Source organism: Jaculus jaculus, chromosome 6 (genome assembly GCF_020740685.1).
Source record: "Jaculus jaculus isolate mJacJac1 chromosome 6, mJacJac1.mat.Y.cur, whole genome shotgun sequence".
NCBI lineage: Eukaryota > Metazoa > Chordata > Mammalia > Rodentia > Dipodidae > Jaculus > Jaculus jaculus.
In genome coordinates this window covers 42,855,196-42,877,417 of record NC_059107.1, presented here as the reverse complement: position 1 = coordinate 42,877,417, position 22,222 = coordinate 42,855,196, and the positions used below count along the sequence as shown (strand labels likewise).

Sequence of the window (22,222 nt, the reverse complement as noted above, 5' to 3'; positions counted from 1 at the left end):
CAGACCAGGCTGGGTTACAGGGAGACCCTATCTTAAATAGCCAAACAACCACCACCACCACCATAACCATCATCATTACTTCTATCAACCAAGCAGCCAACCATCCAAACAACCCAGACAAAGCAAAAACCAGGAGCATGAAAAACTAGGAGTATGAAAAACTAGGAGTATGAAAAGGTCTTGGATCGAGCAGTGCTCTGTTCCCTGTCCTGTATTAAGAGTATTATGTATAACATTTCATTTTTTGTCTACAATGGTGTCAAGATTAGAGATTTCATTCTCAGTGTTTTGATATAGACAGAATCAAGACCAAGAAAGAGTAAAGTGTATATGATAGATTCCTTTGTGACGGCTAAGTGACTCATGACTTCATAATTGGAGAGATGAAACACTGGATACCTTGGTGTCAAGCAGTTCCTAGGTTGAGTAATGTTGGGCACAAAGGCCGATGGAGGTATGCCCCTTCTCTGATTGCCAGAATTTGTTAGGTGCCTCTTCTTTGTGTCTGCTTCTTCAGTGCTCTCTACTGCACCAGGTCACAATTTCTGGTCACCTTTTCCATATTTGGCTTGGAGCTCCTCTGTCTTGTCCACTGTATTATCTTCAGAACAAAATACAGGGCTAGGCACATGTAAACCCTAATTAAGGGAGTGAAGCCAGGCATGGTGGTGTGTGCCTGTAATCTCAGTACACAGGACACTGAGGCAAGGGGATTATCAGTCTGAGAGCAAATTGTGCTATGTAGTGAGATCCTGTCACAAAGAAAATGTCCATAGAATGAGTGAAGATGGCCACCCATACATGCATGCTTACAAATAAGTTTTTTTCTTCCAAATATTAGGATTGTTTGGTAAAGAGGGACAGATGATTTACTCCATGACTTGGTTAAGGACAAACAACCAGTGGGTGGAATGGCTACGTGGATGGTTATATACATAGATAGAAAAGAGGTATCATGGAAGAGAGTGGTTCTGTTAGGCTCTGGGACACTTGCTGATATTTATTCTTAAATGTTGACACACCATATTGCTATCTTTGCCAGCCTCTCAGCTTTGACATGGCTGACTGTTTCTTGACACTCTCAGATACTTCCAGGACTAGTCTGGGCCTTATGACATCCATGTCTCACATTGTGTAGGGGCCCAGTGACCATATAAGACCTTGTCAAAAGCATTGACTATTTCAAGATGAGGATTTCCAATGAGAGAATACTAGTATTGGAGATGGGGTGAGGATTTGAGATGGAGTGATATCAAACAAATTGGGGGTTGGAGTGATTTCCATCCAGTGCTGGACACAGCCTTGACCAGGTGCTGTGGAGATGCCAGGTGCTGTGGAGATGCCAGGTGCATGGGGCTTTGGGAATTTGAAAGGGTGTGGAGTGTACCACCCAGTCTGTTGGAGGGGGACTGGAACGAAAGCAACAGATGTGCTCAGGGTTCTGTTTTCAGTTCCCCAAAGGGTCTTCTTGACCAAAGCAGTGTAACAGTTGCTATGACAGTTGCTATCTTGGTCCTTGGGACACTCCCTCATAAGGTGGCATTACTTTTTATAATCTACTCAAGCCAGTCACTATGAAACTTGCTAATAACTAATCTGGGCTGGGGGAAGGGACATGTTTGGATCTTGAGAACAATAATGAGATGGTGCAAGATATTGGCTAATGATATTTTTCCAAACTAGGCTAATAGTCCTCATAGTTGACTTAGGCTTGGCTAGAGCCATTTTTTTAAAAAAAGCATTTTTTAATTTGTATATTTATTTAATTTGAGAGAAAGAGAGAGAGGCACCAGGGCCTTCAGCTCCTGCAAATAAACTCCAAATGCATGTACCACCTTGTGCTTTTGGCTCTGTGGGTCCTGGGGAATCAAACCTGGGTCCTTTGGTTTTGCAGGCAAGCAGCTGGAGCATATCTACACATAGGCTCACCTCATATCCAGGGCTCTCTAGTTGTGTGGATCACCATATCAGATGTATGAGTTAATGCAAGGTTTAGACATTTTGGCTTGAAAGAGTTATGATCAAAGAATAAGTTGGAGAAAAAGGTTGAATGATAGGCCAATAAAGCTATGCACTTACTCCTAAGGATGTGTGACATGTCCAGAGTCCTTATGTATGCCTAGGTGCTTAGTACCTTACTCAGATTCTGCCCTTCAATTCTCACAAGACTCTTATTTTAAAAAATTTTTTATTAGCATTTTCCATGATTATAAAACAATAGCCCATGGTAATTCCCTCCCTCTCCTCCCCACACTTTCCCCTTTGATCTCACAAGACTCTTAATGACCCAAGTCCCTTCTCCCTTTTAGATGAGAAAATGAAGGCACGAAAATCAAGTAACTTGCTAGTAAGACATGTGAGTATCACTTTCCAGGCAGTTATAGTCAAACAGTATATGGGAAAGGCAGGCAGTCCCATCATTTATCCTCTACATTTTTCCTGGCCTGTGACAATAGCTCACTTGACTCCTGGTGGTTTTTCCCCTGTGGGGACTACAGAGCTTCTTCATGGTCTGCGTCCCAGCCACTGTTTCAGCCTCCCATTGCTGGTTCTGCTCCATGAATTAGCTTTGTAAAATGTTGGATCCCACCTTGTTATTGTTTATGGAAACCCTTCTCTTTTCTTAGCACAGGTACCCAGTCCAAGTGGTTTCTTCTGTGGGAAGATGAAAAGGCTTGATGTGCACATGAGCTTACTATGGGCCCAGTTTCCAGAAAGAACAAAGAGTTGTTAGGTTGACATGAGGAAGAATTAGGCCTTGGAATTTTCAGTAGCTGGACCATGGCACAATGTGACAAACAGACAAACATCCGTCAGGACTTTCTATTTCCCCTTCCTGTTTCATTTTGTATCAGCCATTGTCAGCTCCTATTTCCTCTTTCTTCCTGGCAGTTTCCTTATCTCTATCTTCCATTGTTCTCACCTCTCTCTTGACCTGCTCTCCAGAATAACTTACTTAACTTGTTGATTTCCTCAAGGACTCAGAGGAAAGGTATCAGTGTCAATTTCAGGAAACCACTGATTCTGAAGAAATGTCTCCATTTTTTAATAGAAAAAAGAATTAAAAGTGGAAAACTATTGCCCATTTGAAGGCACAGAGGATCCTACTCTGAGGTACAGACGTTAGAGCTGGAGAACTTTGAGGTCACCGATGCAGCCCTCTGTCTTATTGATGATAGGTGCCGTGGGTCACGCTCCCAAGGGTCCTTGGGGTGATGAGGGTGACAGACAGGAGTGTCAGAAGAAGGTGGGGGGTTACAGTGGGACTGTCCCAGTTAGGGACATTGTTCTAGCTCCACTGCCAACTATCACGAAATTTACTTTTGCCCACTGTGTTTTGTTGTAAATGTAATCCACATGCTCTTTTAAAGCGTGTGGGCATATTCACTGTTCAGTTGTTGATGCCAACAGTGCACGTAGGTCTGGCCTGCCTCTTCTGATGAGTGCTGCTTCACATTTGGCAAACCTGTCAGTGTGCTCAGTCTGTGTCTGACCCAGACTCTCTCCTAGGTGGAGGATGTCACAACAGGGTCCTCCTTGTTTTCCTTGATCAGATATCTATTCTTTTTGTTTTGTTTTCTCCTCCCTTGCTTGGGTTATAGTGGATCTGGCTTCAGACTTGCACTAGAGGTTTCATGGTCAGGTTGGAGAATTTCTTGTTAAATTTGACCCCCAGAGATTGATAAACAAGTTCATGTTTTCTGAAAAGACATTTCTGAGCTCAGTTCTCTAAAGTTTCAAGGTGTAGATACTAATGATACTTTCCAGAGGCAGAAAGGCAAGGCTTTTAGTGACTGTCCTTTTCCACCGTCCCACTGCTGACAAAAAAAGGAAGAGTAGGAAAACTGGATTATGAATTCATTGACAGAAGAGACACTGTCTTCCTTATTTTTGCACCTCCTTCAGAGGGAAGAATGAGAAGGGTGCTTAGTGCATGGGGGTTGGGAGGATGAAAGATGAAGGCTCAGGCTTAGAGGACCCACAAAAGTCTCCTTCTCACTTTGCAAATGGGGCCTTTCATATAGTCTATCCATATCTGGACAAGGTTACTCTGAAAAGCCTGATCCATTCCACTTGTATATGTGGGTGCTTCTAGTTAGATGGATTGGGAGGGGAGCCTAGGAATGTAGAATGTTGTCTGACCCCCATTCTGTACCTAGAGCTCTGCAAGGCAGAATAATAGAGAACTCAAAAAAGCAGAGTTAGGAAAATTTGATCCTGTGCTCTCCATTTACCAGCTGACTGATCTTGACGTATGACTTATACAGTCTAGCCTCTCTTATCTATAAACTGGGTATTAGACCTTTCTCTCCCTCCCCTCTTTATTTATTTTTGTGAGGTAGGGTCTCACTCTAGGTCAGGCTGACTTGGAATTCACTATGTAGTCTCAGGATGTCCTTGAACTCACAGTGATCCTCCTGCCTCTACTTCCCAAGTACTGGGATTAAAGGCATGCATCATCACGCCTGGCTTTAGACATTTCTTTCTGTGAACTTATTTGTAGTAAAAGACACACAGAGAAAGAACACAGACCTCATTAATACAACTCAGCATATTTCCACAAAGTGGCCCGTTCCACTGAGGAGCAGAACACTCCCCCTTTGCCACCTCCTCAGCAGTGTTCTAGTCCCAGCCATCCTACTCCAGCCAAGAGGAATACCGTTTCCATTTTCTAATTTTGTTTTCATTTAGTTTTGGATTATGAGAACACCAAGAATGTCTCTTTTGGATCTGGTTTATTTTGCTTAACAGAGTAATTTATATTATCAGTATGGTTGTGCTTTATCAGCTCTCTTCATTAATAATTCAACTGTACACATACCAAAATTAAATGACCTAGTCCACTGCTGGACATTTCTATTACTTCCAGTTTAGAGATTTCATGAATGAGGTGGCTCTAGACATTATTGCTTAAGGTTTTTAGCAAATAGAGCCACTTAAAGAGAGGGATTGTTGGTTATAGACAATGAACATTTCTTAGTTTAACAGAGTCTTTCCAAAATTTTGATGAATGTATAGAACCTTATAGTGAGATTTGGAGTAAACTGCGGGTCTTGCTCAGCAGATAGGGGTCATCCCTCAATCCTTGTCTGAAAGTACAATGGAGGCATAAGAGTACATGAAGTTCAGGTACCATGATGAATTTCGATAGTCCCTACTGCTTGCTCACTTAGATTGCTCCCACTTCTTATGACTTCATGTCATGTTGACTTCAGAGTTATTTGCTTGTTTTGACAACTTTGCTCTATCAAGTTCTGGGGGTATGTTGAAGTAGATTATGGAACATGTGCCTGGAGAAAACAAGGAAGCGAACTTCTCTCGCCATGGCCTGTGGGAAGGGCGGAGATATGAGTATGTGTCTGTAGGCCTCAGGGAGGACTGTACAGTAGTGGACACCAGGGTAGGGTAAGTGGTGGGTGACTTTTATGAATGTGGAGCAAAACTGGGCAACGAAATATTTGCTTCCTTAGAGGAGAAACTGGGTGATTAGAAAACCAGTGTGTAATGACCATTAAATGAGGAAGAAGAGAGAGATCTCAAGTGCAAAGATTCACTTTATTCATTGTCTTCCCCCAAACATTAGCATGGCTAAAACCCAGGAGGGTGAGAGGATGAGGTGGGGAGAGCGGATGGAGGACTGCAACCGGGGTCACTGTGGGAAAGGCCCGAGGCCTGGATGGGGGAGGGTTCAGGCTGGGGCCCGAGGAGCAGGTGGTGGTGCCCAAGAGCCTCTCTGGCTCTAACAATCGTTCTTATTGACTGTCTTCACAATGGCTGAAGTCAAGGCCTTGTGGTTCACCTCGCAGGTAAAGAGATTATGGCTGTTGTACTCTGAGCTGCTCAGCGTCAGGACGCTGCTGAGGCTGTACGTGTTGTCCTTGCTGTCCTGCTCTGTTAAACTGTTCAGGACGCCACTCGTCTTCTCACTGCCGTCCACCTTCCACTTGACGTTGACGTCTTTGGGGTAGAAGTTATTCAGGAAGCACACAAGCGAGGCGCTTCCAGTCTGTATCTGTTCCGAAGATGGTGGGAAAATGGAAACTGTTGGGGCAGCATCAGATCCTAAGGAAGGAAACAGAGGATGGTGTCAGGTCACAGAGAAGTCTCCTCTAGGGCACACTGTGTGTGGACAGTTACACTGGAGACAGACACACAGAATAGCATTGGGACAAGCAGACAGAAAGCATGCACAAATAATCTCATTGATTTCAAATGACTCCCTGGCTTTTCGCTACCTCTTTGGAAAGTTTTACATAGTGTTTGAACTCCTTGAAGCCATTCCACTGCCTTGTGTGTTTCTCTTTTTTTTCTTTTTATTTATTAGAGAGAAATTGGGAGGGAGAAAGAGAGAGAGGAGAGAGGGAGGGAGGGAGGGAGATGGAGAGGGAGAGGATGGGCATACCAGGCCCTCTAGCCACTGCAAACAAACCCTAGATGTATATGACACCTTGTGCATCTGGTTTATATGGATCCTGGAGAATTGAACCTGGGTCCTTTGGCATTGCAGGCAAATGCCTTAACCACTAAGCAATCTCTTCAGCCCCCTTGTGTGTTTTTCTAACCTGCCTTTCTTTCCTGTAACTGTGTTCCCTGACAGCTACAATGGCTCCATACCCTAAGCAAGGAAAACAAATCTCTTCATCTGCCCCTAGCTCCTCTCAGAGTTTAGAAGTTCTCTATATGCAAGACGATAAGTATAAAAGACTGGCTTTCATTCTCCATCCTTCTCCCATGACCATGCTGGGACATCACGTTTACTTTGGTATGGTCAGGCAAATCCCCTCTGCCCAGGGGGCTCCCAAGCCTATGTCTTACATCTGGGTGGGTATCAGGCCCTTAAGCCACTGCTATTCTGCCTGCAATGTCCCCAGCTCTCATTAGGTCTCCAAGTGTGACCTAGGCTCATGGCTGATGCTCTTTTACCACATGTGGCAATTTTTAGCCAGACCAGAGGTGGTCAACTGTAACCTTGGCCACCTGCCTGGGAGAAACTGGCTAACTTCCCTTCTGACCTTGAACATCTGCCAGATGGCCTCTTGGAAATCCCCTTCTATGGGGATGTAGGTAGGCCTTCATATGGGTCAGCAACAGTTAAAATGAAAAAAAAAAAGTATCTTTTGCTGAGAAAAAAAAAAAACCTCAACAGAATTATGAGCAGATTTCTTTGAAAAAATAAAGCTAACATCAATATAACCAAATAGTTTAGTATATGATACCAAATTTTTATGTTTAATATTTCCTTCTCTTTAAACCTTAGTAAGTTACTTTTCCCCTGTGTCTGCATGTTAGCATAGTATCTGCTACATCTCTATTTTTCTCTCTACCGGTAGCAATGTTCGTACATTCTGTGCCAGGAAAGTTACCGCAGTGTTACTGTGGCCCTTAGCAGTCAGGAGAACTGCCACTAGAGCAAGGTGGCGTGGCCACCGAGTCAGTCACTCAGTTATGGAACAGACCTCTGTGAGGGCTGCAGACCATGCTAGCCATGTCATGGTCTTCTCAGTGGCACAAAACTGTGGACAAGCAATAGCTGGGGGAAATAAAAGAATATCTTCTTTAAAATATTTCCAATTCTCCTACAAACCTGCGGGAATTCATTATTTACTTTCCTGTATTCCAACACATTTCTTTGAAACTGAGCTTTTGAAAAAAGCTCTATTTCTACAATAATGATAAGATATCATTTCAAATGAATGCTTATGTAGAAATTAGGTTAAAAAAGAAATTATCTTTCAATATCTTGTACCTATAGAACATCTCATTTTGACAATTCATTATACATTGTAGACTCTAAAAATGACATTTCTTCTGATTCTCCTGTAAGCCACATCGTCTGTGTAGCATGCATAATTTTGAACATTTTACTGATTTTTTAATGCAGAAATTTATCTTATGCAGTAATTTATGAGATAAAAGAGAGAAAACAGACTAACAAATACCCTTTTCAACTTCCTCACATCATACTTAATGAACAAAACCCAACATAATCTTTGGCAAAACTCAATTAAAAAAGAATTTACTTTTGCTCCTTAGACCTCCAAGAATTCCTTTTTATCTATACTACTTTCTCCTCTTCTTAGTCATCCAGTTTATCCAAATTCAAATTTTTGCTTCCAAACCCATTTTGGAAGCTAGGTTTAACTTTTGTAACTGCTGTCAGTCCTGAAATACTTTCATTTTTCCCATCTCCATAAATATCCTTGAGCTTCTAAAGGTCAATACTACTGGAAAATAGGCCCAAATTTCAGAAGGAAATAAAGAATTATTTCTTATACTTAATCTCCAGTCTTGTCTGTTGGCTGACTGTGATCGCAGTATTAATGACCTTTCCTTCATCAAAACCTTTTTTTTTCCCCTGCGGATCTCACTAGATTGCCTGGTAGACAAAACTGGCACCTGAGATGCCACGTATGCTCTTTGCTCTTCCCTGAGGTGAGCAGATTTTCACCTGCCACTCAACTGAATCTTGGAACACATCTATTCTCCTTAAAAATGACTTCAACTCATACTACAAACATGAAAACCCCATTAATTTACAACTCTACATAGAAAAAGACTAGGAAAAATGCACTTACGTTTGATCGTCAGCTTGGTCCCACTACCAAACGTGAACCACTGTGAGGGTTCAAGCAATCCCCCCTCAACAAAATCCTCTCTTTGAAGTCCATCCAACTTGGTAGGCCAGATTCAGAGAAAACCCCCAGCTGTTCCTGTCCCATTCCCCTCAAAAATCCTCTCTGCCTCATAAATCTAGAAGTTGTTTTGCTCTGCCTTTATTTTCTGGTGTTCTATTTACTGTTGGCTTACCAGGGATGGTTCATTTTACCAAAATCTCACAAATGTACACAAATGACACTACAAGACCCAAACCACAAATAATTGGACAAAAATGCACTTACGTTTGATTGTCAGCGTGGTCCCACCACCAAACGTGATCCACAGTGAGGGTTCAAACAATCCCCCCTCAACAAAAACCTCTCTTTGAAGCCCATCCAACTTGGTAGGCCAGATTCAGAGAAAACCCCCAGCTATTTCTGTCCCATTCCCCTCAAAAATCCTCTCTGCCTCATAAATCTAGAAGTCTTTTTGCTCTGCCTTTATTTTCTGGTGTTCTGTTTACTTTTGGCTTACCAGGGATGGTTCATTTTACCAAAATCTCACAAACGTACACAAATGACACTACAAGATCCAAACCACAAATAATTGGACAAAAATGCACTTACGTTTGATTGTCAGCGTGGTCCCACCACCAAACGTGACCCACAGTGAGGGTTCTAACAATCCTCCCTCAACAAAAACCTCTCTTTGAAGCCCATCCTACTTGGCAGGCCAGATTCAGAGAAAACCCCCAGCTATTCCTGTCCCATTCCCCTCAAAAATCCTCTCTGCCTCATAAATCTAGAAGTCTTTTTGCTCTGCCTTTATTTTCTTGTGTTCTATTTACTTTTGGCTTACCAGGGATGGTTCATTTTACCAAAATCTCACAAATGTACACAAATGACACTACAAGACCCAAACCACAAATAATTGGACAAAAATGCACTTACGTTTGATTTCCAGGCTGGTCCCTTCCCCAAAGTGAATCACAGTGATTCGCTTTTGTCCCCTGTATGGAAACCTCCCTAGAAGGGCAATTAGCCTCTTCCTCCTTTTAGTTATTTTGATTTAGGAAGCTTAAAAACTGCCAGACAGTCTTCTGTGGAGCAGTTTTCCCCCTTGTATCTAATCTGGGACTGAAATTTGTTAACAATCCTGATGCCCAACGAATAAAAACATACAAGAAGGAACAAAAAGCAAAGCAATTAGGTATATAGCAAAGAATCAGTTGAACAAATACTTACTTTTGATCTCTAGTTTGGTCCCTTCTCCGAAAGTATACACACAGTGGCTTCTCTTAACTTCCCTCCTATACCAAAACTGAACGCCCCTTCTGCCACCCGAGCAAGGCTTGGCATGGAACATGCTATTATGCTCCCCTGTAAATTCTGAACCTGTCACTTAGACCAGCTATTCTCATTCAACGAGTGACTTTTGCTCTTCATAGAACATGTGCAATCAGGTTCATCTTTGCCTTGCCCTGGAGAATGCCGGACTCTGGTTTCAGAGTCAGTTTACAGAGACAGTGAGACATAGACAACTCAGAAAGAAGAGCTTGAATTCTACTTACGTTTGAGTTCCAGCTTGGTGCCTGGGCCAAACGTCCACCACAGTGATAGTGCTCCGTTGTCTTGTCGCACAAAAACCCTCCTCACTGAAGGGGAACAGAGACCTGGCTCAGCTGCGAAGGCTTAACCCCCTTGCCAAGCAGGTGTGGGAGCCCTTGGGCTTCTCTGGTAGAACAGTTGCTTTCTTTGGTGAGAACTTAATTCTTAGGAGACAATATATTTAATGTCTATGGCCAAAGAGTCCCTTTCTTTTAGCAAATGGCCACATCAAGACTGCTTACTATTTATTCATTTAAAAATAAAGAAAAACAAGTTTTTTAAAAATAGCCATTTCTTTATGATTTCTTTGGCATGGGTGGAGGTGGGGAACTTTAGCAAGTGATAACTTCATCTGGTGTAACTGAACTCAGCTTCTCTCAGGTAAGAATGAGACTGTCTTTCTATGTAAACTTCTTTATTATGATGTTGTTTATACAAAGTAGATTAAATATATCAATTTAAGGTTCATATCATTAAAATACATTTTAAATGTTTTAATATATATACATATATATAATAGATAGATAGATAGATACGTAGATAGGTACATAGAGTGGTTGATTATGGGCACACCAGGGGCTCCTTCCACTGCAATCAAACTCCAGATGCATGCACTCCCTGTGTGTCTGGCTTTATGAGGGTCCTAGGGAATTGAACCTGGACAGTCAGGCTTTGCAAGCAAGTGCCTTTTACCCTTAGGCCATCTCTAAGCTGTAAAATAAATTTTGGAATTCAGCTATGGATGACATGCGAGACAAAAATGAGATCAGTAGAGTAAAAAAACAATGAGCAGGTATTGCTCAGGTGTCACTGCCCAACAGGCGAGTGCTGACTTCTGAGCGGCTATGGGATCATGACGTGCTGTGGTGGCTCCACAGAGACCAACTGATGGTTCAGAAGACTTTGAGTCCAGCTTTATTTATTACAGTTTCATCTCTCTCTTAACTTTCCATTTCCACTCCTCTTTCACACACTGGTCTGACCACCTTAATTAATCACCTCATAGTTCCACTGTGGTTTCTAGATTTACAAAGCATCTGCTCTGCTTCAGAACACCTTTGCCCCCCTGAGGTAGCTGGTGAACAGCTGTGTTTCAAGACTGAGCTCAGGAGATTCTCTCACGTTATCTCCAAGCAGAGGCAAGGTCACTGGGCCTGGAGACCCTGTTGCTCTTATCTGCTGTCAGATTATCTCTTCCTCAGTGGGTTGCACACGGTCTGCTATTTCATTAGCCATGTACTTGGGAGGTCTAGTATATGTTTAATTGCTTTAACTGCAAATGCTCATCAGGCAGAATAAATGAGTAATTGGAAATAATAATAGACCAGAGATAATAAATCATGATAGGCAAGTGATTACTACTGCTCACTACAATAGAAAGCTTCACTAGAAAAACTGTAATCTCAAAGAGTAGAGGTGGATATACTTGATTCTGTCACTGGGAATTTAACTAGTTGACTGGAACAGCAGAACCAGCAATGAATTTCACCAGAAGGTTAGGAAGGAGCTGTTGGAGGTAGAGGGAAAAGAGAAACTAGCCAGTAGAAGCTAAGTATGTAAAATAGCGGAGGAATATAGCCAATACGGATCCCAGAAGAGAACACAGAGTGATTTTCTCTGTAGTGATAAAAGCAGTATCAATCATACAGGTTGGTATCTGTTGACCACTAACAAAATGCCAGACATTGTACATGAATTGGCACATTTATCACCAAATTGCAGTCATCATACTCAGACTGGTACATCTGTCCCCCAAATGCCAGATAGCACACATGGATTGAATGCACATGTGTCCTGAAGACTCTCTGAACTAGACATCAACACTGCCTGGCTTGTGGCAATAAAGGGTACAGCTGGGCTCTGAGCCTGCAGCTCATGTGTTCAGTTGCATAGACTGCAGACTTGATCCCAGGAATAAAGTCACCCAGAGGAAGCAGCATGTGCACGGCCGACTGCTGGAGTGGGGGCAAGGAGAGCTTCTCAAGCCATTCTAAGGTGGAAAGGAGTGCATAAAGGCGCCCCGATGCACATTTGACTGTATTGGAAAGCTATTTAAAAGGAGAACAAATGGGAATAGTGGAAATCTTCCTCAATAGGAGTTTGTTTAAACTAATTTTGATAGAGCTTCACAATGGAACACAAAACAGCCAATAAAAGGAGAAAAATGGGTTTCTATATAGTAGCATAGACAGTTTTTGCAAAAATGCAGATCATAATACTTTATATGGTCTGATATTATGGTCCCATGTACATGGGTTGTGTACATATACAAAGACGGGCTGAGCCAGGCGTGGTGGCACACGCCTTTCCTCCCAGCTCTTTGGAGGCTGAGGTGGGAGGATTGCAGTGAGTTCAAGATCACCATGGGACTACATAGTGAATTCCAGGTCAGCCTGAGCTAGAGTGAGACCCTACATCGAAAACACACACACATCAAAACAAAAACACCCAAATATAGGCTGTTTCTTCTGTGCAGGGCTGCAGAGGAGAAATAATGACATTTTCTAGTTTTCTGTAGTAAGCCATTATATTGTATACAATTTTATTTTAAAAGTCATGCAGCTACATTTATTCACAGTCATTTGAAACAATAAAGCTACACCACTGGCAAAAGTGAACTCCAGCCTTGCCTGATACCATCTTCACCACTCACATCAGCACATAAATCTCATTTTAAAAGACAGGCAAACACGTGTTAGCTTTTTAATTTAAAATATTTTATTTATTTATGAGAGAGAGAGGGGGGGGGGAGAATGGACACACCAGGGCCTCTAGGCACTGCAAACAAACTTCAGACGCATGTACCACAATGTGCATCTAGCTTAGGTGGGTTCTTGGGAATTAAACCTGGGTTCTTAGATTTTGCAGGAAAGCATCTTAACCATTAAGCAATATCTCTAGCGCCATGTGTTAGCTTTTTATTTTTGTCAAGTAAACATTTAAAAAATTAATCTTTAAACTGAAAGTATAAAAAGGCCCAGTGCTTCTCCGGCTCTGCATAGGAGGTAATCTTTGCTAAGTAGAGAGGTGGGGCTGGAACACGGGAATAGGAAAGAAGATTTGGCTGCCTGGGAGACACGTGTTCCTGAATGAATTGGAGATTTAATATAAACAGCACATGACCACAACACCCAGGGACTAATATGAAATAGTATTTGGTCACGTGCAATGGTGATCAAATAGGGATGGTGACTGTGATGTTGTTTCTAATATAAAATGGCACATGGAGAAGTGGTTGAAATGTTTAATAAGGAGTCCAATATTTGGAGGCAAAGGATGCCTCAGGAGCATCTATGAGGCTCTGCCATAACCTACTATTTATAGTGTCTATATTGGGCATTGATAAAACTGACTTATTGAGAACCAGCTGAGTGTTGATAAGACAGCTTGGGCAGTGCTTGGAGTTAATGCATGAGCATTGGAAATAGAATTTCTTGGGAAGTATCAAGGGTGTCTTAATATCTCATGACATTGCTTCCCATTTGACGCCCAACAAAGACAGAGTCTAAGATGAAATTCTAACCCACTGTGGAAGGGAGGGGAAGGGAGCCAGCAAGCTGAAATGCACATTTATGAATCATCTTGAACCCTAGTCACCATATAACTTAGCAATATTCCTCAAGAATAACAATTCCACAAATGCCATTTTTTCCTTTCTATTTACCATCACTGTATTTGGGGAAGTTCCTTTCATATTAGTGACACACAGAAAATCATTCAGCATGTCAAAAACACACAATTATGTTCTCTGCAAGGTTTGGGGTACGTTGATTTCCCTACCTGGCATTGGAGTATTTTTGTATGATAGCGATTACGAAGTCCATGGCTCAGTATTTTCTTTCCAGCTCTCCAGTCATGGTAGAGTCCAATAGGCGACTCCTACTGCTTCATGTTGACTTCTGGGATAGTAACTTTGTGTTTCAGCTGATTCCCCACCAAGAGAGGAGGTCCACATCCAAGGCAGCTTACAACTGGCTCTGCTGTCATTCTTCCTGCTAGAGCGTCATGAGTGGGTATCTGCCCTCTTTCCTCAGGGTGTCTGGTCCCACTGGTCAAGAGCGAGGGGGATAAGAGGAAGTCCCTTGAGGATGAGCTGCTTCGTTGCCTTTTCTTGTCTGTTTCCACTCGTCTTTGAAGAAAGGCATGCTGGAAGAAGCAAAGTCCCTTCCCAGCCTTGTGCACATGCGTGCGCCATCTACATGGCACCAGCCCGTCCCAATCTGGAAAATGCAGATGCTCCTCTTGTTGTTCACTGGGCTATAGATGATTTACTTTGAGTGAAAGAGCAAACAACAACTGGGTCAGAGTTTGCTAACCTCAGAGGGGCTTGGCCACTGTGATTTACATACTGGTTGTTGTGGTTTTCAGCACATTTGAAAGAAGTGATAAGCTGAGTCCCTCAAGCTCTGCCCTTGAGCTCCTCCCTGCCCTCCTGATCGGCTTGTCACTGACATACTGTGTATGATTTGTCAGCCTATATTTTTCCTTGGATTAATGTGACTGCATGCATGACTTCCATTTGTATGACCTTCTTTGGATAGATTATTGGAGAGGAGGGCAGTGGGTGCTGAATGAAAGTCCATAAACAAGTCAAGCTATCCCTGCTCAAGCTCACTTGGCAAAAGGCTATCCTTGGAGGTTAAATATGGAAGACAATCTCTAGGGGACTAGCAGTAGACCCTGGATAGCATAGAATGAAAATACACATAAAAGTGCTCCTATTGTTTCAAATCATACTATTATAAGCATGGATCTGAGTTCAGAGGGCACTACCTGAGATTTCAAGGTTCTTATATCTAAGCACAAAGAACTGAACCTGAGATACATGGATAGACCTAGAAATAGAGGCAGTTCATTAAGAAAGCAAACACTCCCCAGTGTAGAAGCCAGCCAAACTAGGGAAGACAGAAGCTCCTGTCCCCAGCCGTGAGACTGCCCAGGTATCCGACCCATGGGCCTAACACCCACCTCTTCTGAGAGACCACATGGGCTTTTCCTGGCTTATGGTTTGTTTTGTTACATGTAGTCCTAGTGTGGAGGAGTTGCCATGCTTCCTGTCAGTTGGCTTCTTTCATATGTTAATATTGATGCCAGCTGCTTCTGCTATGATGGAACTTCCTGGATCTGTAATAAACTCTAAAAAACACCCTTCCCTCCTACAAGCTGCTTCTAGTTGGGTGTTTGTCCAGCAACATACAAAGATAACTTCAACAGATGATCATTCAGATAAAAAGTGAAAATGGGTGTTTTTTTTTTTTTTTTCTCTCCCATTGGACCTAATACTTAAGGGAATGGCTTATTATCTTGGGGGACTAAATCTATATTCTCAGGGATAGTACTGTCTATGGTAAATAAACACCTAGAATTTAAGGCACTTGGCAAGGTATGTATGTGAAACCAACATGTATTGTGATGCTGACTGGCAACGGAGCCTGCATCCGCATGTTCCACTGGCTCCAGCCCTGGGGCGGGTTCGCGTATCTGGGGAATCATCTCAGGTTGAGGACATGGGAGAGAGCTACCACAGTTCTTGCTTTGGAGCCCCAACTGAGGCTGCTTTTCCCATTCATACTGGTGGACCTCTAGGAAGGTAAGAGGGAGAAAAAGAAATGAGGAAAGGAAGCATATGGATGGTTGAGTGAATGCTGGTAGTATGAGGAAGCCTGCGGGTTCAGTCACGATCAGGGAATTCATTTGCATTATTTACCCAAGTAGCCACATGAATGTCTTTTATTTTTGCATGAGCATGTGTATTATTATTTTTATTTTTATAAACTTTATTTATATTTGTTTATTTGAGAGAGAGAGAGAGAGAGAGAGAGGGAAAGACAGACAGAGAGAGAAAGAGGCAGAGAGAGAGGGAGAGAGAGAATAGGCATGCCAGGGCCTCCAACCACTACAAACAAACTCCAGACACATGCGCCCCCTTGTGCAGCTGGATTACGGCTTATGTGGGTCCTGGGGAATTGAACAGAGGTACTTTGGCTTTGCAGGTAAAGGCCTTAACCGCTAAGCAATCTCTCCAGCCCTATTTTTAAAAATAGCTTATGGGATAGCTGGCTTCCTTATGTCATTTTCATTCATGCAGAGTTTTGGTTGATTTGTCCCCAGTCCCCCACCTTCCGGCCCCTTTCTCAGCTGTACCCTTTCACCTACAGCAGTGCCCATTCCACTTTAATATCTTCTGCTTTCCCTCCTGTGGTGGAATAAACTCCTGTGCCTGAATGCTTGATTCCTAGGTGATGGCAATTTGGGAGGCGATTCCTAGCTGGAGGAGGATTGTTACTGGGGGTGGGATTAGGACTGCTATAGCCAGTGCCTTCTTGCCAGAGCAAGGGCTACTTTCCTGCCACTGTTTTCCACCTGCTGTGGCAGAAGTGATGTCTAACCTCTGCTTTTGCATTTTCTCCTGTCATCATTGAGCTTCCCCTTGAGACTGTAAGCCACAATAAACAACTTTTCTCTTATCAGCAGCTTTTGGTGGGGTGCTTTGTGCCATCAATGAGAAGGTAAATACAACAGAAAATTGGTACTGATAAGTGAGGTTATTGTTGATAGAAACCCAACTATGGCTTTTGGCTTTTGGAACTGATTTGCAGGAAGAATGTGGAAGGATTTGAAACCTTGACTTAAAAGACATCTTGCAGTGCTCTAAGTGGAGCTTGATGGAAAATTCTGATCAGAGCTGAAAGACCTTAGTATATAAAGAACTATGGACTGAGCATGTGTAGCTTATGAAGGGAAGAAAGAGCTTGTCTGGACTGGGATAGAAGCAGTTTATGAGAGATTTACTGCATGATTCCCATGTTCTGAGAACTTGTGCAGGGTTGCCTTGCATAAAAATAGATTGTGTGAGCAGAAGGATATGGTATAGAAAGAAATGAAAACTTTTAACTGAAACCACTGCCAATTAGCTGCAATTGTTTGAGAGATTATGAGCATTTAGATTGGGGTGGCTGGTCTGCATTGGGACAACAGAAAGAATGCAGATTCTTTTGAAAGTAGTGGGCCTAAGGGCTGAAGGAGTGTCCCACTCTTTGAAGTTGGCTACATTGTCACCCAGGATTAACAAAATTGGTACTCCATCTGGTACTATGGTATTATAACAAATGCAAGAGAAAAGGGGTCATTGGATATACAACATGGCTTTATTTTTTGGAAATGACTATTTCCAATGAGAGCCAGAGTTGTTGGAAGTCCTTTCATGGAAGCCTGATGGAGTCATGAGGATGAACTATGGGTGGCAATGGAGACCCTATCCAGGTTATGGGATGATTCCCAAAGAGAGCTGCCAGCACTGCCTGGAATTTTCACTAGGTTTTCAGCAGCTCAGCAGGAGGGGTGAAATTATAACTTCAGGGACTTCATCTCTGGTTAGAGATGTCAGACTTGGAGCTATAGCATTCAATGTTTGCCCTGTTTGTTTTGGATCTTGAATTGGTTCAATCTTTCCTTGCAATACTATATTTTGCAGTATTTATTCTGTACCTTTATGTTCTTTTAGTTTTACAGCTCACAGTTAAGAGACCTTGGATGATGGGGATGTTAGTACAGTGTTGGCATTGGTAAAAACTATGGGGACTTTTAAAGTTGGACTAAATGCATTGCATTTTGCATTATGAATGGTTATCAATCTATGGGGGCCAGGGATAGAGTATGGGGATTTGAGTTGGCTGTCCCCCATAAACTCATGTGTCTGAATGCTTTATTCCCAGCTAATGGTAATTTTGGAGGTGAATCCCTACTGGAGAAGTTTGTTGCTGGGGATGTGCTTAGGGGTGTTATAGCTAGCTCCCCCTTTCCAGAGCTGGGCTTATTGTCCTGTCATTGTTTTTCACCTGCTATGGCAGAGGTGATGTCCAGCATCTGCTCTACCATCATGGAACCTCCCCTTGAGATTGTAAACCAAATAAACAACTTTCTTTCCATCAGTGGCTTCTGGTGGGGTGCTTTGTGCCAGCAACGAGGTGACTATAACACCTCCCTTGAAGCTTCTTTTCTCCAGTTTCATGGGCCTCATTTTAGCTTCCTGGGATTTCCCACATTTATTTCCACTTAGAAACACATATTTAGGGCTAGAGAAATAGCTCAGCAGTCAGAATGTTTACCTGTAAAACATAAGGACCCACATATGATTCCTCAGTACCCACGTAAAGCCAGATGCACAAGGTGGCACATGCATCTGGAGTTTGTTTGCAGTAGCTAGTGGCCCTATTCTCTCTATATATCTGCTTCTTCTTTCTCTCACTCTCTCAAATAGATAAATAAATAAGTAAAAATAAAAATATTTTTAAAAGATACACATATTTAACATTTAGAGCTAAGAACCACATGAAAGAGAATATATGCTATTTGTCTTTCTGGGCCTGGATCACCTCTCTCTCTCTCTCTCTCTCTCTCTCTCTCCTCTCTCTTTTATCTCTCTCTGTATATATTCCTAGCTCCATCCATTTTTCCTAAAACCTTCATAATCTCATGTTTTCTTTGCAGCTGAATAAAATTCTATTTGTATACATACTACATTTTCGTTATTCATGTTGATGGGCATCTAGGCTGATTCGATTTCCTTGCTCTTGTGAAAAGAGCGGCAATACACATGGATGTGGAAGAATCTCTGGACTAGGATGGAGAGTCATAGTTTTCATTAGTGCAATCATGGCCTCTCCTGTATGGATGCTGCTATCTTGGTTACCCATGTGAGCATCACCATATTTGATTGCTCTCTGCCTGTGGTTGGCAGACAGCTCCATGTGTGTGTGCTCAATTATTGTTGGAGCATGAGTGGGTGGAGGAGGAGCTGGTGGCTTTGAGCATATCCTAGGCTTGGTCAGAGTCTTTATAGAGCCACATGGGCCCTGCATTTTAAATGAGGACCCTCTAGACAGCTGCCTTCCAACCATAGGTGTGCGCTTGACAGCCACCAGCCAGTGCACATGCTGCTTTGCCCTGCCACACGCTCCATTGACATTCCTGTCCGGCAGGGGAGAGGGCCTGGGCACACCTTTGATCCCTGGCTTTGGGGAACCATAAGTCCTGGAAGAGAAAGAACGAAAAAGGGAGAGATCCTCCCAGGGTATCGCCAAACCTCCCGGGTGCCTGTGAACCATTTCCACATGCTCTCTGGAAAGTGAAAGGGGCAGGGGGTGTTGGAAAGCACTGCACACTCACTCCTGGCTGGCTGTTTGCCAATTCTTATAGGCATGGCTCAGTCCAGAGAGCACCCAAATGAGATTTGAGGTTCTTGTGTCCAAGAACGGGGAACTGAGTCAGGGATATATGGATAGTGATAGAAACTGAGACAGTTTGCTAGGGAAACTAGAAGCAAGCCAGAGAGTTGGGATGGGTCAGAGGCCCTCAGCCCCTCCTGTGGAAACCTTTATAAGCCGTCTACATAGCAGCCCGCGGGCCCAGCATCTTGCAGGCTGGCTGTGGCTCCTGCTCTGTTTCGTTACTTGTGGTCCTGGTGGGCAGGTCAACGGCCCTCCTCGGCCAACTGGTTTCCTTCACGTGTTGATCGCTCTCCCTCTCTGTCTCCTCCGTCCGGCCGTCCATCCCGCCACAGTCTAGAATGGTGGGACAGACTGCTCTGTAGCTTCCTCACTTTTCACTGGTCCGAGCTTCAAGCTGTCAGTGTGAAACCTGGGAAATTCAAGCCACAGATGCCCTTTTATTTATGAGGTGTCCAACAACAATAAGCGGTCGAGAATATTTATTGAGAAACAGATGACTCACAAAGAAATGGTAGTCCAGGGTCGCCCCGCGCCACGTACAGTTCCCACAGCGGAATCCTGTCCCGAGACGTGGCCCGCGCGGGGCCCTGCTTCTCTACTCTGCCCTCTGGTGGCCAGCCTGGGAGGGGCCAGAAGCGACCTGAGGAGGAGCTGAAATTCTACTGACTTGCGGCAGTAAGGAGGAGACCGGTCAGCGGACAGGCTGAGCCCTTGGATTTGCATCCAAGAGCAAAGAACAGAGAGCAACAACGGCTCCTACTGAGAACTGTGGCCCAGAAACCTTGTATACCTGTTTGGTGGTAATAAAGTGGTACTTAACTTCTGCCAGAGGGGTGTAAGAGGAATTCTGCTAACATAACTTTAAATACATCCAGAGTCTCAGTGGAATACTCAAAACACTCAGATTTCAACCATGCCAAGATTCAGGCAAACCTCAAAACCTAAAATTCAATGAGGTTTCTGATGGATGTGAGTGTTGCTATGAAGGAAAGGTTGGAATTACCACCCTTCTTTGGAGGCAAATCTAACAGACTGCCTTTTTTAAATGCAGGAGAACAAGAGGGAGTGAGAAAGAGTGAAAGAGTGTGAAAGAGGATTGGCACACCAGGACCTCACCTCAGCCACTGCAATCAAACTCCAGACGTGTGCACTCCCTTGTGCGCATGTGCGACCTTGCACAGTGTGTCACTGTGCATCTGGCTTACGTGGGACCTAGAGAGTCAAGCTTGAGTCCTTAGGCTTTGCAGGCAAGTGCCTTAACTGCTAAGCCATCTCTCCAGCCCGGTTACTGATATTTTATGTAAGGAGGATAATGTATGTGTTTCATAGGTGGGGAAGGTAATTTCTGCCTTGTGCAAGTGGACGCTGCTTTGGGTTTGGGTGAACAGTATTCCAGTCTGTAGACCCTCTTGTCACTTGTCTCCTTTGTTATGTAGAATTGTTGTAATTTAATGCAAAGCTGTTATAGATGTGGAAAAATGTTGCGAGTGCAGGAATCTGTTGAGACGGAACACACAGTGTGCTGGGATTACAGACAGGCCACCATGACCGCTTGGCATTTACATGGATGCTGAGGACCTGAACACTGGTCCTCAAACTTGTGCAGCAAGCCCTTCATTTATTCAGCCATTGACCTGGTGGCCTCCATTCTTTTTTTTTTTTTTTTTGGTTTTTCAAGGTAGGGTCTCACTCTGGCTCAGGCTGACCTGAAATTCACTCTGTAGTCTCAGGGTGGGCTCGAACTCTCAGCGATCCTCCTACCTCTGCCTCCCGAGTGCTGGGATTAAAGGCATGCGCCACCACGCCCGGCTCTCCATTCTTAACATATAGCCATCAGTATGGTGTGTGTGTGTGTGTGTGTGTGCGTGCGCAGACACAGTGTGCATATGTATGTTGAGATTTCCAGGTTTTTGTGCCTGCAACAATGAACTGGACCAGGTACACATGGATAGTGATAGTTTATTAAGAAAAAGAAAGACACTCCTAAAAGAATTAGTGGGATAGAGATCTGGGAAAGGAGAGGTGCTCAAATGCCTTGGTCCTGGGCATCCTGGCCCTTTACCGATCACCTTACATAGCACCTACCTCCCGAGATCACGCGGCTTTTTTTTTACAGTGCTGTGTCTTGTTACATATAGTCCTGTGTGGATGGTGCTGGGGTTACCTTCTTGTTGCTGGGATAAAGCTCCTAACTAAAAACAGCTGATGGAAGGAAAGTTTTCATTTTGGCTTACACTCTTGAGGGGAAGCTCCATGATGGCAGAGGAAAGCATGGCATGAACACAAGCTGACATCACCTGTGCCAAGCAGGTGGAAAACATCAGTCACAGAGTGAGCCAAACACTAAAAAGGGGAGCTGGCTAGAACACCTCAAACCTGCCCCCAACAACACACCTCCTCCAGCAAGGATATACCCTCCCAAATTGCCATCAACTGGGGTCTAATCATTCATTGCACATGAGTTTGGGGGGACATGTGATTCAAACCACCACTGACTGAATACATTTTATATCATGAAATGTCCATGAGCCTATGGAAGTCTGGAGCAAAGTGGGGTGGTTTGAATAAAATGTTTGCCATAGACTCATATGTTGAAATACTTAATCCATAGCTAGTGGCATTGTTTGACAAATTTTAGGATCTCTGAGATGGGGAGGCTTGCTGGAGGAAATGTGTCACTGGGCATGGATCTTGAGGTGCCAGAGCCCAGTCCATCCTCTCTCTTGGTTTCCTCTCTATTGACGTAATGACGTGGGGATGGTCTCCTGCTCTGGCTTGTGCTTTCCC

General features: G+C 43.5%; 1 protein-coding gene across 1 annotated transcript in view; it reads right to left on the bottom strand.

Moving 5' to 3' along the window:
• Positions 1-5,537: 5,537 nt before the first annotated feature.
• The window catches only part of LOC123461406 (immunoglobulin kappa light chain-like), a 55,242-nt gene continuing 38,557 nt past the window's right edge, over positions 5,538-22,222 (bottom strand). The window contains exons 4-5 of the mRNA XM_045151455.1: positions 9,843-9,866; positions 5,538-6,063 (exon numbers count right to left, since the gene is read on the bottom strand). Coding sequence (XP_045007390.1) covers positions 5,741-6,063; positions 9,843-9,866 — 347 coding nt within the window. The 3' untranslated portion in view covers positions 5,538-5,740. The remainder of the gene's footprint in view (positions 6,064-9,842; positions 9,867-22,222) is intronic.